Below are 18652 nucleotides of genomic sequence, written 5' to 3' on the forward strand. Positions count from 1 at the left end.
CAAAAGATATTATTAACGGAGAATCACAAAACAGGCTAAACTAACCCAAGAGAGAAGATAATAATAGGGTAAGAAATTAAAAAAAAAAAAAATGGGTCCAACTGGTCCTAAAACTGTTACCTGGACTGTCACCATCTTGACTAGGTTCTGGCTTTACTAATCTAATTCAATCGTACAAGTAAGTTGTAATCACAAGCTTTACCCAGCACCTAAAGAAATGAGATCCCTTTTACTCTACAGGGAAATTTCAATACTATTCTCTTCTGTCGATACATTATTTTTTCTTCAGGGAAATCATCAGTTGTGTTCCTTACCAGATTAGTGTTTAGAAAAGCCCAAAGCTGACTTCCGGCTTCCATAAGTGCAGTTTGTTGTCCAATATCCAGAGCTTCGCTCGCAGAATTCTTCACAGCAAGCAAAGCAGACAGCGCCGTGTTCTACGGAGAGACAGGAAAAGGACCTGGGTTTAGACACCAGCCTCATGGAACTGAGGCCAATTACCTAGAGGTTATGAGTTACTCATAACTCTTCATAAAAACCCATGTGCAATTATATTCCTAAGACCCAAAGCCATCTTTTCAGCTATTTCTTTAATATATTTTAATAAAACTAATTTTCCTTAACATAGAATCATTAGCTTCATTTTTTAAAATAAACCTTTTTCCTTTTAGGTTAAAAACTTACTAAGATAATAAAAAGAACATTTTATCTTAAGTTTGATACAAATAGTCAGTATGGCCAAGCTAATTTATAATAGTCATCAACTTAGACCTGGTCAGTGTATTTCAGCTGGTTGGAGCATCGTCCTGTACACTGAAAGGTTGCGGATTCAATCCCATCAGGGAATGCACAGAAAACTGACAGACGTTTCTCTCTCACATCAATGTTTCTCTCTCTCTAAAAGTCAATAAACTATTCTTTTTAAAAAAATGTAAGAAGAAGTAGTGCACTATCTAGAATAGGGGTCCTCAAACTTTTTAAACAGGGGGCCAGTTCGCTGTCCCTCAGACCGTTGGAGGGCCGGACTATAGTTTAAAAAAAAAACCATGAACAAATTCCTGTGCACACTGCACATATCTTATTTTGAAGTAAAAAAAACAAAACGGGAACAAATACAATATTTGCATTTGCATGTGGCCCACGGGCCGTAGTTTGAGGATCCCTGATCTAGAATCACAGACTAAAAACAACCTTTTCTTGATTCACTCTTAATTACATATTCCACCTTAGCCCCCCAACCCTCCCCGCCCCCACCAGGTGTGGGCTTGGTTGGGTGTGAAGGCCATGAGAATGGAACGACAGTAACAATGCCTTTCACCCATTATATGTCAACAACCCCTTAATTTTATGTAATTACCATACAGCTCTTTATTTACAATTTACCCATTTCTTTTTATAAATAAACAGGTTAAGTAACCTGCTGAACTAAAGTTTTTGGTCATACATAAAAGATTTATTCAATTTTAGAAAACAGGTGCTTTTATTTTACCCAATACAAAATATTTTTTGTCTTTACTATAGAAACTAGTTGCCCAATAAATGCAAAACATGAACCACTTAGCCTACTCCTAACTAGGTATTTAATAGTTCTGCCAAATAAAGGCACATAAATATGTTTATTTCCTTTAGATACATGCAAATGTCATTATAATTGTGGTCAAGTGCCATAAAATAGAGCGTATTAGAACATTTACACTCAGAAATGAAATATAAACCCCTCAGAAATCCTGAACTTACCAGTCCCCAACCTTTTGAAGGCCCTGTCCCAATCCTTGCTTGTTTTTCTTCATCTTATCACAAACTGATAATCATACTTACCAGTTATTTTACTACCTTGCTAAGCTAGAATGTAAGTCCCTGAGAGGAGGAATTCTTGCTCTGCTCCCTGAGATACCCAATGCCTAGAACAAAGCTTGGCACACAAGAGCACTCAAAATAGGTTTGAGTAAATGAATGAGCAAATGAACACTAAACTGGAAAATTCAACTCCATGTATTATAATCCATTCTTCAAAATTGTAATTATTACTTCTTACAGATGAACTTCTTTTTTATTGCATTATTTTAAGAGGGAGCATTCTAAATAGAAAGGTACATAAAGGCTCAGAATAGGTATACATAATAGGGGTTGTATCCTGTCAAACAGAAGGACCTAGAGCTGTGTCAGCAAAAATACTAGATAAAGGAATTTCGTAATGTGTTTCACAATGTTCAGTGTGTCTTGAGCTTCAGACACTCACCCTCCATATAATTTATAATTTACATCATTCAAGACAGGATGTTTCCCAGAGCCTTTCACAGAATGTAGAAATCTGAAAATCTCACAAGTTTCTAACCTGAGGGCCGAGACTGGTCCATCTTATAACAACCCACCCATTCCTAAAACGGTGCTCACCAACCACTACTGAAAAATCAAATCAATCAAACTGATTACTTGCCAGCCACTCGAGTTCCCCCACAGTGCGACTGCCACCAAGCCACCTCCTGCTCTGTGCAGCGCCTATTCTGACAACCTCATGAGCAGTTTGCTTCCTTAGCTCAGCGGGGAAAGCCTGGAAAGAAATATGTTGCCACAGAGGCAGATTTTCCGCTTCTTTTGGGGCAAATTTCTGGATAAATTCCACCTGAAATAAATTGTTAAAGAAACATGAGTAATTTAATATATTATTTAATATATTTATTTTTAAAGTTTTTAATTAAACAGTGTTATCACAAGGTACCAGATTCAAGGTTAACTAAAATGAACACTTATTATTTTTGTTGTTGCATTTGTCTCCATCAGGAACATTATGAAAATGCACTGAGAATGTTAAAGAATATATTTAAGAATATATTTCCTTAATAGTCAGGTCAGCTATTTTATAAGGCTCCTACCCAGTAAGCCTACTATTTTTTTCAAATATATTTTTATTGGTTTCAGAGAGGAAGGGAGAGGGAGAGAAAGATAGAAACATCAATGATGAGAGAATCATTGATCGGCTGCCTCCTGCACTAGAGATGGAGCCTGCAACCTGGGCATTGCCCTTGACCAGAATCGAACCTGGGACCCTTCAGCCCGCAGGCCAACGCTCTACCCACTGAGCCAAACCAGCTAGGACAAGCCTACTATTTTCCTACGAATTCATACTATCATCACCTTATACAGTTAAGTCAGAAGTAATATTCCCAACACAGCAACAGGAACTTAAAGAAGCAAAGGTCGTAGAGTCAGTTTTCCAGTGGGAACGGGCTCTGCTCTACTTGAGACAACGCAGGACTAGCTTGGCATGTTATGGGTGTTTGGGAAGTTCTTTAATTTCTGAATCACTGTTTCTTCATCTGTATCCCTTGTACAAGGCTGACATGAGGACCAAAACAGTTTGAGTGCCTGATATAAAGCCCGGTCCACATTACAGTCTCCAAAAATGTCTGTACCCTCCGTCCTTCCTCTAGAGGAGTAGCCATGTCTTAGGAAAAAGAGCTGAACAGGGCAGAAGTGACACTTGGTCAATGCTCACTTCAAACCTCACAGCTGCCATCAGAATAAGCCTCAGTATCTCAATGTCAGGACCAATGAACACTCCCAAGGACTTGAAGAACAGGGATTCAAATTCAGATTTGTCCTTTAATTGTTAACTTTTTTTTTTTTTTTGCTAATCCTCACCCGAGGATATTTTCTCCATTGGTTTTTAGAGTCGAAGGGAGGGGTAAAGACAGAGAGAGAGAAACATCAGGTGAGAGACACATAGATTGGTGGCCTCCGGAATGAGCACAAAAGGTGCCAGGCATGCAGCCCGCAAACAAGGTATGTGCCCTTGACCCAAATCAAACCTGGGCCCCTTCAGTCCACAGGCCAACGCTCTACCCACTGAGCCAAGCTGGCTAGGGCTATCTTTTAATTGTAAATTTTAGCATAGTAACTTGCTCATAGCAGAAAATCAGTATTTGATAACTGAAGGAAAAAATTAAAAACCCCTCATTTACCCATAACATATATCTGATAGCCTCAATTATTGGGGAAAACTTAGAAAATGGAGATGAAAGATGTCTAAAATTAGAGTTTATCTCCTTTATTTATAACAAAGCTTCTAGACCTCACTTAGAGCCAATTTGTTGTGAGTTGTATTATTCTAAAAGTTAAAATTTCACAACAACCCTGGAAACGAATACTTTTATTCCTATTTTCTATGTGAGAAACTGAGGTTAAGAGGACCTTTTCCCTCCCCCCATGAAGAGCAATGTACCAAGAACCTAGGACAAGGCCTCTGACAGGAGAGTGAGGAGAGGAAAATTCAAAGGGACCTGAGCAGACCCCTAGGCTAGAGCTGGGAGGAAGGACAGCGTGACTTCTCGAGTGCTCACGGTCGGCCTCAGGTGCTTCTGCCTTGAGGAGGCTAGAAGGTTGGTGCGGTTCTCCCAGGGCCCAGCCAGCCTCTCTAGGGCAGGAAAGAAGACTGCGGACTCAGGCCAAATACTCTAGGGCAGTGGTTCTCAACCTTCTGGCCCTTTAAATACAGTTCCTCACGTTGTGACCCAACCAGAAAATTATTTTCGTTGCTACTTCATAACTGTAATGTTGCTACTGTTATGAATCGTAATGTAAATATCTGATATGCAGGATGGTCTTGGGCGACCCCTGTGAAAGGGTCGTTCGACCGCCAAAGGGGTCGCGACCCACAGGTTGAGAGCCGCTGCTCTAGTGAGAGTAACTCCCTGCGTTTACTGGGCACCCCTCCAGTGCTAGTGTCTTACAGATATTACTAAGTCCTTACAAAACTTTTCAAAACTTGTTATATATCTCCACCACTTTGTAGACAGGGAAACTGAGGTTCAGAAAGGATGACCTATCCAAGGTCATACTAAACCAGGATTCAAACAGAGGCCTGTAACCCTTTCGCTAACCTAGTGTTCCCAAGCGTGTATCCCTGTCAGATTCATATAGGAATTTAACAATAGTAACAAAAACAAATTACTAAGCCTCACTTCATAGCCACCACTCCATACCAAGATGAAGGTTGGGAACCTGTTTTTTGTTGTTGTTGTTTCCTTTCTTTATTGATTAAGGTATTACATGTGTCCTTATCCCCCATTGCCCGCCCCCTCATGCCCTCACCCCCCTGGGTGTCCACTGGTTATGCTTATATGCATGCATACAAGTCCTTTGATTGATCTCTCCCCGGAACCCCCACTCTACCCTACCTTCCTCAGGCCCTCCCAAGTGGCCAGTCAGAGGGACTGCCCGAGGCTACCAGGCCCTGTAACTGCAGAGCCTCCTCCATCACAGCTTGTTTCCTCACAACCTCAACAGCTACGGCCATCCTACTTTCGATTTCCCCTGCATGTTAAACTCATTTACTGAAGAAAAAAGATACCATTAAGGGCATAAACAATATTCTAGCTCTTCAAATTAGTTACAGAGGCAGGAAACATAGAACCATTTCAAGTATCTTAAATGCACGAGAAACAAGAGGGAAGATGTTTCAGGAAGAGAGAATTAGAACTATTATCTAACTTGCAGCAAAGGCACTGACAAACTTAAGTCAGGCTCCTCTGAGCCTTCTTATGACTAGCCTTCGACCTTGGGCTGTCCCCTATGCTGGGCCTGCATCATCCAGTGTCAGCAGGAATCCTGCAGTCAGTTTAAAAAGAATCTCTCCCCCTTGCTATCTGAGCACCTGGTCTGTGTTCAGCAAGAATCTTGTCAAGTCAGTTTAGCAAAACTCACCCGCCCCGACGTTTCATCTCACTAATTCTGACGTCCACTTGCTCCCTGACTCTGAGCCTCACCTGTCTGTGCGGAATTCAGAACTGAGCCAGCTGCACACTGAGGTCTCTGTCTCCTATCGTGACAGTTCCTGAATAAAATCTGCATTTACCACTTTAACTACTGTGTAGCTCTGGTTTTTCTTTAACATCAAAATCTAAACTCACCTAAAAGCAATAAGCAATGATACATTAAAAAGTGTGTTCTTAGTGCCCTGGCTGGTATGCTCAGTGGTTAGAGCATCAACCCATGCACCAAAGGGTCATGAGTTTGATTCCTAGTCAAGGGCACACACTTGGGTTGCAGGTTCAATCCCCAGCCCGTCAGGGTACACGTGTGGAAAGCAACCAATCCATTTGTGTCTCTCACATCGATGTTTCTTTCCTCTCTCTCCTCTTTCCTCCCTTCCACTCTCTCTAAAAATCAATGGGGAAAAAGATCCTTGGGTGAAGACTATTAAAAAAAATTTTGTTATGCCAACATTTAAACACAGTATAAATGGGGGGAGGAAAAAGTTTTAAAAAGAGTCTGAACCCAATCCTCAGCAGCTGCTCAAAGACGTGACAACAAGGACATTCTTGCCTGGTGGGGTGGGGCCATGAAGAAGAAGAGACGCCGCAGCAGTATCGACAGCTTGGTGAGCTGATGGCATTCTCCAGGGCAGGACTTTATCTGGGAAAAGACAGGAGATTGATTGGCCTAAAATCTTATCTTTTATAAGCTTTTATATGCCAAGTGTTAACAGTAGCTCTTTCTGGGAGATAAGATTATAGGTAAGTTAATTTTTTTTTTCCATGAACGTAGATTACTTTTATACTGAAAGAAGTATTTTGATGTTATATTTAAAACACCACTTTGGAATCTTGGTTTCAAATTATCATTTGATGACAATCTCCTACTCAAAAACAATTCATGGAATGTTTTCAGATCTAAGCACAACAGTGCAGAGGTGGGTATAATTCTGTAAGATGGAACCATAATTAAAAGATTTATAAACTCAATTTTCTGGAAATCAATTCCTTGCATAATATACTAAGGCCAGGGGCAAAATAAATAAATAAATAACGAATAGGGCATGACCATCTTCAATGGAATGTATCAAACATCTCAGAATTAAAAGTAAAAAAGGTCAATGTGAAAAGATTAAATCATCACTAAATCATTCTCTCTTTGTAGCCATCGACAAAGCATTGCTTCTTTTCCCAAAAGGCATTAATCACTATCACATTTAGTCCCTCTTGACTAAAAGAGATACAACAATTCAAGAGTTAGCTTGTCTAAGTCATATTAGAGAGAGAGAGAGAGAGAGAACTCTTGGTCATCAACATTAAACTCTTCTCTCCTGATTTTCTATTTTGCATTCAATTTTAAATTAATTCTCAACCTAGTCTTTATTTCTCAGGACAATTAATGGAACTCCATAAAATTTTGAAAATATGAGACAATTTCCCCAGTTTTACACTGTTTCTAGTCTATCTCTCTCAACAGCATCAACAAACTGTCAAAATAATTTAGCTGCCATGTATTTCTCCGTTCAATATCCACTTTCTTTAGATTAGCGTATCTCCAAAGGAACTTCATGGGCAGTGGTTGCATTAGGCCTGCAATTCTACTCACCAGGTGAGCCACTATGGTGACATGGTGCGCACAGAGCTCAGCAGTCCCATATCTGCAATGTACATAAAGGAGGGAGTCTTTATACAATTACCGAGAAAAGCAAGGAGACGAACTTCCATAAAGCACCAACTATTCTAAACCGCAGTTATTCCCAGGATCAAGGACTATCACGACATTCAAAGCCACCTAAGCACTAGTCGTCTATGACTTCAAACATAGAAAGGAGAGAGGAACCCGGTTCCTAACTGAGTGCTGTGATAAGAAACCAGAGTTATTGAGACAGAACTTTTCTATAAACGTACAAATCTAAAATAATTTACTGTCGGTCACGACTATAAACCAACCCAAAAACAAAGCAGCATGCTGTACCGAGCAAGGAAGCACCAGGCGTCCATGGCTAACAAGGAGGAGATCATGTTAGCACTGAGCACCGCACTCAGCAGAGCGGCATCCTGAGGAGAAACACAGTCCGGGTAAGTTACCACTCACGTTACACTTCTCAAATGAAACAAACCCTCACGACACACCCAGCAACAGATCTCAAGGGAGAGGCTCTATTTCCTAGAATCTGAAGGAGCCCATGCTGTCTGCCCGTCTTCAGCACCTATCATATCGAGCATTGTGCTGGGCTACGGGGATTCAGAACTGGTTTTAATTGTGGTAACTCAATCTCTGGGATCCACCAGAATTCTCTGAGTAGCTGAAATCATTAAAACCACATAGTAACATATAAGCCTATACTTTTGTTTCTGCCTTTAACCATCCAAATACAGTATTTAATATGGCTGATATGCCCACTGTAAAATATCTTAAATGATACGGATACTTAAATAATTTCTAAAAAATTTTCCCAAGAATTTCAACATCTTTTCTAATCTAATTCCACTTAAAAAAAATCTTTATCATACCAAAGATCTACAGGAGACTTAGTGCTGCATAGGACTCTATACTTCTTTTCTTTATGAAACTGAGGCAGATAAAATCCACCTTGCAGTCTTTCTATACCTTCCCACCCAAAAATGTTTCCTCAAATGTTTTAGGATACTACATCTGAATACTGTTGGGCTCTAGGATTACATTTTCTAGGACACAACTGAGTTAAAGAATAAAAGGTGTAAGCTGAGAAAACAACGGTCAAAAGAACATACATTAATTATTCCCACTTTTTTCTGTATATAAATCACAGTTTCAGTGAAACAAAAAATGCAAAAGAGCAACCTTGGCTTAGCCAACAAGTAACACACTTACCAGTTCTGGAAACAGCGAGGGATGAAAGGCAGTAATGAATGCACACAGGTGAACACAGACATGCTGATACAAGGGGACGGCAACCTCCACGTGCCCTTTACCCTCCACTCCCTGTAAATGGACAGGTAGAGAGAGTTCACCAGAACACTGCTCAAAACTGCAGAAAATGGCTTTGAGTAGAGATACCCTGCAGGGAAATTGAGAATATGGAACCCAACATTATTAACATTTAATAATTAGTAGGTATAATAATATAACATATCATGGGTTGTTTTAGCAAAGCAAAATGTCTCAAGAGGTATACATTTCCAATGTGTGAACATGTATAATAAAAACAAAATACAGTCACTATTAGAGAAAGTCCTTAAAGGATAAGAATTTGCCTGGACATTTTGTATCACTGACTTAAGTGTTTATCACACAACTAAACTATTCAAAGACAAAATTCATGAAGAAACTTTATTTTTAAATAGCTAGATAGCATATATAAACTAGAATATTACTGTTCAGACAGGGAGAGGGCATTTTATGATTGAAATGGTTTAGGAAATCTTCGTAGAGGACTTAAATTAAAAATACAAAAAGATATAAATAGGTAAAGACAACAAAAGCATGAGTACAAGGTAAACATGAGTAACAAACAGGTCTGACAGAAAACAAGCAAAAGGATGAAGAGCAAAAGTAGAAATTGGCAACAGAATGGGATGACCTTTCAACCCAAAGCTGAGAAGTCCGACATATCAGCTTTAGTTTCGAGCACGGAATTTTGGGTTTGAAAACAGGGAGCTCAGAGCTGGGGGTTAGGGAGACTGACGAGGCAGTGGTACAAAGAATGGACTAAAATCGGGTGAAAAATCCAAGAACAGCAATAATCCAAGGGAGGAGGATGGATACAAGTGAAAATTCCCAAGAGGTAATGTACAGTGTCTAGCAGTCTCTTCATCAGAGCTCATTGGCATGTTACTAATTACATCGCACCCATTACACTCAATGTTCATAACACTACTAGGCAATACCTTCTAAAACACTGAACAAAATTAAAATAGCTTTAGTATCTATAGATTCATATATTTTATATGTGTATTTTTATAAACTAGCAACATATGAATGAGGTCTACAGTAATTATTAACTAGAATATCTGACACAACAAAAAACGTAATTTCAAGATCTTTCCACGCGAGAGGGCATTCTAAACCGTCGTAACATGACAGGGTCGAAACAGCACATCTGCTACCTGGACACAGCTCCTGAGACCCGGCTCTCGGTGCACCACAGGGTCTGCACGTCCAGGGGCTGAGAGGGCAGCTTATCCATGATGACAACCAGCAGGAGACACTGCGGGAACTGTAGTTCGCATGGCAGCTCTTATAGCAGTAAAAACACATTCATCGTGTTACAACAAATTGGTAAAAACATATTGATTCTACATCTTTTCAGCAGAAACCTGATGTGATATGTAAAGAAATTAGAGGCATAATTTCTTTAAATGAGAAATATGTTCCAAGAAGAAAAAAGAGAAATTTTAAATAAAACGTTTGAAACTTAAAAAGATAATTACATAAGGGAAGGGAAGGCTGTCTCTAACATGTCATCTATTTAATAAAAGCCCAGCAACCATATTGGCAGAACTAGAATGACCACTCAACCAGTCACTATGAGGTGTACTGACCACCTCTCGGTCCCTTTCCCCGGCCAGCAGGCTCCGATCGCCAATGGTGATCGGGCACCCAGGGTGGGTGGTGGGGGATGCGGGCGGTGCCAGGCCAAGGTTCCCGTGCCTCTGGTGGCCCCACACACAGAAGGCAACCTGCAGTGAGCAGGCAGGAACAGCTGACTTCTCGGTCCCTCCCCCGGCCATCAGGCTCCCATCGCTGGATGGGGAACCAAGGTGAGTGGCAGTGGGGGGCGGGGCCGGCTGCCAGCAGCTGGGGAAGATGGCCCTGATCACAGACTAGGTCTAGGGACCATACTTGCGTACAATTTTATGTGCTGGGCCTCTAGTAATTAGTAAGAGCCGTTTTAACATTAATTCTGTTTTGAAGCTTTACCTAATTTACTGTCCAAAACCACGTTCATGAAAGGCTGGAAGGTGAGAAGCTGAGTGATGAGTGGATCCAGGGTAATTAGGAAAGTGCCCGCTATCTCCTCCCGCTGGGCTTGAGAAATCCCAGCAGCATACAGGCTGGGAGGAAACTTGCTGGAAAGGGAGGGAAACAGTTATTAACAGCTAACTTCTAATTTCAGGAAAAGGTAAATACTGCAAACAGATGTTCTAGCAGTGAAAATATATAAAAAATAAGTAGCATGCGTTTTATTAAACAAAATTTAGACTACGGAAATGACACTATAACTATGAAGAACCTCAGAACTAAATAACAAGGCTCTAACAAGAAATTTAGAATCTTAGTGAAATCTTTGTTGTCATTTTAATACCCATTTTGACAATGATGTCTTTTAAAAATACTGCAAAAATATGAATTTAAATAACTAGTAAAAACATATGTAAAAAGATTTCTGATAAATTCTGGCATAATCACTTCTATTAAACATTGTTTTAAAGTAGATGGAATGCTGAATATACTATGAATTAATGCTCAGTTTCTCAGGAGCAAGAGCTTTACAATAACTAAACTGGATGAAGATATGTATTCAGTATTTTTTGCCACATTATCTTAATTGTGGCACACTTTAAATGTAGGAACACCCTGTCCTGCAGGGGATAAATAACATTTAAAAGGGTCCACTTAAGCCCAGGTCGGGTGGGTGGAACGTTGGTTGGAACGTTGTCCCATACACCAAAAGGTTACAAGTTCGATTTCCACGCAGGGCACATATGGAAGGCAACTGATTGATGTTCTCTCTCATCAATGTATCTGTCTGTCTGTCTCTCTTCTCCTCTAAAATCAATAAGCATATCCTCTGTGAGGATTAAAAAAAAATAAAAGGATGGGCTTAAGATAAACATCAGGGTCTCTGTAGTATGACAGAAAAAGCACCCTCTACCAGTGATTTCTGGATCATTCATTTGACCTCCCTGAGCCTCTCAGTTTCTTCACTTGTGACACTGATCTGGAGTTGTGAGGATTAAATTATAAGTAAGGTGAAAGACATATATAAATAAAAGGTAATGAAACTCCACAGACATGAACTACAGCTACTGAGCATCAAAGTGTTTGCATTTCAATCAAATAATGTGTTGTCAATTTATTTATTTGACAAACCTTTACTAAATGCCTATGGATAGATGCCACGCACTGTTACAGGATACAGCAGTAAACAAAATACACAAAATCACTGCCTTTATGGAGGGTCCATTCCAACGAAGGGAGGCAGTTAACCAACAAGGGAGCAAGCAAGTTCATAGCATAGCAGGGGGAATAAGTGCTGTGAAGAAAACACAAGGTATGGTGGACAGGAAGCTCTACTGAATTCTATTTGAATATTGAGTCATTTGAGGGTCTGCACAGAAGTCAAATGATCTAATTTATGTTTTGTCACTCGCTCTGGCTACTGTACAGAGAACAGCCTAGAGCAGCGGTTCTCAACCTGTGGGTCGCGACCCCTTTGGGGTCAAACGACCCTTTCACAGGGGTCGCCTAAGACCATCAGAAAACACATATATAATTACATATTGTTTTTGTGATTAATCACTATGCTTTAATTATGTTCAATCTGTAACAATGAAAATACATCCTGCATATCAGATATTTACATTACAATTCATAACAGTAGTAACATTACAGTTATGAAGTAGCACCAAAAATAATTTTTTGGTTGGGGGTCACCACAACATGAGGAACTGTATTAAAGGGTCGCGGCATTAGGAAGGTTGAGAACCACTGGCCTAGAGTGAAATGAAGGTGGAAGCAGATAGTGGGCTGGATGCTCCTTTCCAAAAATCCAGGCAAGAAAATAATAGTGGATAGGACTGGATGGTAAGTTAAGGTGGGAAAAATGGTTGCATTCTGTATACACATAGTGAATATATGTATTTATACTAAAGATGAAAATAAGAGAGTTTTGCAAATTAACCACATGGAGGGTTATGAGAACAAAGTTAAAGGTGACGGCAAGAATTTGGAGTCAGATCAATGCAAAAAAGGAAGCTGCTATTTAAACTAAAATGAGGAAGCCACAGAGGTGCAGATTTGGGGAAGATGGAGGGAAGGTGAATGAAATGGGTGGGAAACAAGAGTTTAGTTTGGGTCAGTTTAAGTGCAGTTACATTAAAGGGAGATATGAATTTAGTCTTGAGACCAAATGACCACAGAGAAGGGGCCTGCGGACCGGGGAAACCCAACCTAAAGAAGCTGGGGAGAAGAGGAACCTGCCGAACCTGCTGAGGAAGAGCAGCCAGTGAGATCCGAAGAGAACCAAGAAGGAGGGGTGTCCCTGAAGTCAACAAAAGGAAGCGTTCAAAAAAAAGGGCGAAGCACTGCTGACAGGTTGGTAGGTGAGGCCTAACACTGACCACTGGATGTAGCAACATGGAAGTCACAGATGACCTGACCTTGACAAGAGTTGTTTTGGTGAAGTGGTGGAATAGAAGGTCTCACTGGAATAGGATTAAGAAAGAAAGGACAGTTGACCCTTGAACAATGCATGGGTTAGGAGCACAAATTCCCTGCACTGTCAAAAGTCTGTGTATAACTTCTAACTCCCCAGAAACTTTACTAATAGCCTGCTGCTGACTGGAAGTATTACCGATAATATGAACAGTCAATTAACACATATTTTGTATGCTATATGTATTATATACTATATTCTTATAATAAAGTAAGCTAGAGAAAATGTTAAGAAAATCATGAGAAATTACATTTACAGTATTTATTGAAAAAAATCCACATATAAGTAAGTGTACCTGTGCAGTTCAAACCTATGTGGTTTAAGGGTCAGCTGCAGACATAGTGGAGTAGGCAAAGCTTTCTAGTTTTGTTGTAAACATTTTTCGAGGAAGAGAAATGGGAAGGAATTTGGTGGATATAGAGTTGAGAGAGTTTGTTTTGTATTATTCTTAAGGTGGAAAAAATAACAGCATGTTGGTACATTCATGGGAATGATACAACAGGGAGGGAAGGCTGATGATGTGAGGGGAAAGGGGATAATTGCTAGAGTGAGGTCCCTGCGCATGTGAGAGGATGGAATCCAATGCACAAATCGGGGGGGGGGGGGGGGGGGGGGGGGGCGGGTCTCATAGAGTTCATCCACGGGAACAAGGGCCTAAATCTCAGGGCTAAAGGCAGGCAGAGTGGCTGTGCTGGGAGTGTATGGAAGCTCTCTTCCATGTGCTTCTTTTTTCTCAGTGACGTACAAAGTGAGGATACTGACTGACGATGAGGAATAGGTCAAAGGTGCTGGAAACGGGAAGTCTGAAGAGGGAGTGGCATGAAAAAGGTTTCTAGGAGACTACACGGATCAGGCAGAGCTGAGAGGACCTGGATAAGTGAGTTGACAGATTATTTTAGTGTCAAATTAGGGGCTCTTCTGAGGTAACTGTCAATTTCAAATATCACTTAGCCCCTATCTAACGTAATACCTTCCTGTAATTCACACAAGTGTGTGAATAATCTCTTTCTTTTTGGCCTTTGGTATTTATCAACACACTAGTTATTCACCACTTGGTATAATGTACTAGTTAAGAATAGAAAGATATGCAAAACCCACATGGAATCTATTTTTTTAAAAGCTGTTATCTCCAATTATTTTAAGCAAGCAGATAAAAATTTACTAAATATTAAGAAAAATTACTCTGTTTTATTTTAAAATGATATATACTTAATCTTTGCCTGATTCAAATGGCATTGTTACATTTTAATAATTACATGGCATTCTTCTTACCTGTGTATCTGCAGATAAAGCTGGTGCAATGTACAACAAGAATCAGAGAGGAAAGGAAGAAATTCCTAAAATAAAACAACTATATTCATTCTTTATATACAATGTACCTTTCTAATACACATCTCTCACGAGGACATGCAAAAAGTAAAATAATATCCTGCACAGACAATAGTGTGGTGAAGGCCTGGGGGGGGGGGGGTGAGGAGGGGAGGGCAGGACAGGATGGAGGGGTTAATGTGGGGGGAGGGGAACATCTGTAATCCTTGGAACAATAAAGATAAATTTTTAAAAAATAAAAGAAATTTGCCAAATAAACAATAATGATAATATCCTCGATGTGCCACATTAAAATAAATTCTTGCATGAGAATATATAGGAGGATTAAGCTAAGCATCTAAAATTCTTTACTGTACCCTAGCTGGTTTGGCTCAGTGGATAGAGCGTTGGCCTGCGGAGTGAAGGGTTCTGGGTTCGATTCTGATCAAGGGCACATGTCCGCGTTGCAGGCTCAATCCATAGGAGGGGGCATGCAGAAGGCAACTGAGATCAATGATTCTCATCATTGATGTTTCTATCTCTCCCTCTCTCTCTCTGAAATCAATAAAAATATTTTTTAAAAAAAAATTCTTTACTGTTAAGACTATCAGCAAAATGACAATTAGCAACTATCACACACAGAGCACTAAGTGCTCAGCAGACATATTGCAAGGACTTTATGTACATCAGTTTACTTAGTATCAGTGCCTCAAAAATCCCAAGGCGTGTCATTGTCCCCAGAACACCAAGCTGAAGCTAAGGTATCCAGTAATGTGATCAAGAACTCCGTTAAAAACCAGCAAGGCTGGGCTTTAGGTACAGTTGTGACTGCTACACCCATTATGGTAGGCTATCTCTTAGAAAGTTAAGGAATTACTTCTATTGTTATAGGACATAGAAAAACAGCTGATGCTTAAATTTTAAAAATTAAAAAAAATCCCCTGGTAGAAAAGGATTAAAAAATGGCATAACTAGGACTTCTAGTCAAGATGGACTTCTAGTCAAGTGGAGTAGGTAAATGCTGTGCTCGTCTCCTCCCACAACCACATCAAAATTACAACTAAAGTAGAAATAATCATCATTGCGAACCACCTAGAGACTCGTTAAACTAGTCTCCTACAAGTAAGGATATAAAGAAGCCATGAGGGAAAAAAAAAAAGAAGCCATGAGAAGATTGGTAGGAGGGATAGAGGCGCATCAGGCAGGTCCCACACCCCCTAACAGGAGAGAACCTGAATAGACATTTCAAATCCCAAGAGTACAGATGACCAACAGACATATGAAAAAATAACATCACTAATCATCAGGGAAATGCAAATTAAAATGGCTATCATCAATAAATCAACAAACAAGTGTTGGCAAGAACATGTAGAAAAGGGAAACCTTGTGCACTATTAGAATTATAAACTGAGGAAGCTACAATGGAAAACAGTATGGCGGTCCCACAAAAAATTACAAATAGAACTACCAGTTGACCCAGCAATTCTACAGCTGGATATTTATCCGAAGAAACCCAATACATGAATTCAAAAAGACATAGCACCCATGTTCATTGAAGCACTATTTACAATAGCCAAAATATGGAAGCAGTCTAAGTATCCATCAATATACGAATGCATAAAAAACTATGATGCATATATACAATGGACTATTGCTCAGCCACAAAAATGAATGAGATCTTGCCATTTGTGACAACATGGATGACTGAGGGTATTATGCTAAGTAAAATGAGTCAGAAAAAGACAAATACCATATGAATTCACTTATATATGGAATAAAAATAAAATAAAAGAACATACAAAATAGAAACTCATAGATACCAAGAAACATTTTGATGATTGTCAGATGGGAGCGAAGTTGGCGACTGGCACTTATAAAAGTCGTCTTGGGGATACAAAGTATAACATACTAGCAAAGTATAACTAGTATGGCAGCAGATGGGGGCTAGACTTACCAGGGTGATCACTTCATAAATTACATAAATGTCTAATCACTATGTTTTATCCCTAATCTCTGTTTTTTTTAATCACTAATATCTACTACTAATGATATTTCTTTAACTGGCTGCCGTAAGCACTCCCTGCTCATCTCTCCAAACAAATAATCTCCCTGGATGACTACTCTATTCTATCCACATATCTTCAACTATCACTGCTCTCCTGATGACTCCCAAATATGCAGGTCTTCTTAAAATTATTATACAGTTTTAAAGATATGAACATTTAAACTCTAAAACCTAATTTAGAAATATGATAGAAATAATATATAAACCATATTTGAATACAGATTTTCTGAAAATTAATTTGAGATTACAGAAATAATTTTATTCATGTTTATATTAAATAATTTTTCAGATAATTGAAGAACAATGATGATAGCCACTTAAATAATTTCACAGATGCTCAATATTTCACAGTTAACAATACTAAACAAACAAAAACCCAAAAAATATACTCTTGACAAAACAAACTTCAAAAGATTGTCCTGACAGGAATGATAAAAATATGCTACCTTATAATTTATTTAAAAAAATAAGCCTTACCTTAGTGTAGTGTAGAAGAGAGTTGGCAAGGAAACGACACAATTTGAGTATTTTCTGAAATAACCTGTTGTCAGCAGTATCCTGATTCAAAAAAGGAAATAAGAAAGCATATAAATAAGAATAGAATATGGAATTAGCTTAACTTGTAAATGAGACCATTTTTTCTGAAAAGTCTATACTAAAAAGTCTAATACAATATTCTCATTTTGAAAACGAATTCAAGACTTAATAGAGAATGAGTATCTTGTCAATTTTAGCGGCTATTATGGAATGAACAACGTCCCCCAAAATGATATGCTGAAGTCCTAACAGAGAATATAATTTTATTTGGAAATACGGTCATTGCAGATTTAATTAGTTAAGATGAGGTGATACAGGAATAGGATGTGCCCTTAATCCAGCTGACTGGGTCCTCTAGAAAGATACGAAGACACCACCATGTGGAGGCAGAGATCAGTGTTACACAGAACGCCAGCCACACCAGAAGCTAAGGGACAGGCACAGAGCACACTCTTCCCGTGTCTTTGAGAGAACAAGGCCCTGCTGACACATTTCAGACTTCCATCCTCTAGAACTGAGACAGAATAAAAGTTGGTTTTATTTAAGCCACCTAGTTTGTGGTAATTTGCTACTGCAGCCTAGGAAACAAATACAGGGACTGACACATCAATAATCCCTCCATTAATAGCACACAACAAATTAACTCTAGTGTTTTTAGCTAGACATTTTTTAAACCACTACCTGGAAAACTTTAATAGTTTGATTCTTGAATAAATACCAATAGTGAACACGAGAGGGTGCTGCTGATCAGAATTTAGAGTAAAGAACACAGAAACTCTACAGACCATGGCAAAGCTCCATTTCAGCCAATGGGTAGTGTAGGGATAGTCAATATCAACCCCAAATGTTCACAAATAAGGAAAAACATGAAAATATGCTTGGACATTAGGAGAATTTACAATTTAAATTCCCTGGTTTTCACCTGCAGACAGCTGATATGAGCTGAACTTATATAATTTAGTACAAACAGCCACCTGGCCAGGCACCCTCTGGTCTTCTCTTTTCTCTTCCACTACAGACTATCCTGTTGCATGGACTTTCCATGTTTCACTCCTGTCCAGGAGCCTCCGTCTAACTTTACTCTCCAAGCACTAGCTGTGGGTGCTGTGGTGTCAGGATAAGCAAAAGAAACTGGGTAAAGAGGAGGTTGGGGCTGAGGATACAGATATACGTGATAGAGGTGGCAGAGTGGACCTTCCTACCATGACACTGGATGCCCAACCAAATGCCTATCCATTCAATAAGGTCAGGGGAAACCACAAAGTGTACACGAATGAAGTGGGGGTGGAAAAAATAAAAGGGAAAAGAAAGAAGAGATGTAAGGGGGTGGGGAGCAGAGGGTGGATAAGAGAAAAAGAAGAGCCCTAGCTGGTTTTGCTCAGTGGATAGAGCATCAGCCTGGGTTCAATTCCAGTCAAGGGTACATGCCCGGGTTGCAGGCTTGGTCCCCAGTTGGGGACGTGCAGGAGACAGCCAATCAATGATTCTCTCTCATCATTGATGTTTCAATCTCTCTCCCTCTCCCTTCCTGTCTGAAATCAATAAAAAAAAAAAATTAAATTTAAAAA

General features: G+C 39.5%; 1 protein-coding gene across 7 annotated transcripts in view; it reads right to left on the minus strand.

The window, feature by feature from the left end:
- Positions 1 to 18652, minus strand: part of CUNH1orf112 (chromosome unknown C1orf112 homolog) — a 41722-nt gene that overhangs the window by 8598 nt on the left and 14472 nt on the right. For 6 of the 7 annotated variants that reach the window (XM_036342402.1, XM_036342401.1, XM_036342406.1 and 3 more), the window contains 10 exons: positions 17025 to 17105; positions 14447 to 14511; positions 10657 to 10805; positions 9843 to 9972; positions 8608 to 8794; positions 7729 to 7811; positions 7360 to 7411; positions 6325 to 6414; positions 2438 to 2623; positions 315 to 437 (listed from right to left, as the gene is read on the minus strand). In XM_036342402.1, the coding sequence (XP_036198295.1) occupies positions 315 to 437; positions 2438 to 2623; positions 6325 to 6414; positions 7360 to 7411; positions 7729 to 7811; positions 8608 to 8794; positions 9843 to 9972; positions 10657 to 10805; positions 14447 to 14511; positions 17025 to 17105 (1146 nt within the window). Of the gene's footprint in view, positions 1 to 314; positions 438 to 2437; positions 2624 to 6324; positions 6415 to 7359; positions 7412 to 7728; positions 7812 to 8607; positions 8795 to 9842; positions 9973 to 10656; positions 10806 to 14446; positions 14512 to 17024; positions 17106 to 18652 lie in introns of those variants that run through there. The other variant, XM_036342408.1, reaches the window with a different exon arrangement.

The sequence above is a fragment of the Myotis myotis genome, unplaced genomic scaffold, assembly GCF_014108235.1.
Source record: "Myotis myotis isolate mMyoMyo1 unplaced genomic scaffold, mMyoMyo1.p scaffold_m19_p_18, whole genome shotgun sequence".
Classification (NCBI taxonomy): domain Eukaryota; kingdom Metazoa; phylum Chordata; class Mammalia; order Chiroptera; family Vespertilionidae; genus Myotis; species Myotis myotis.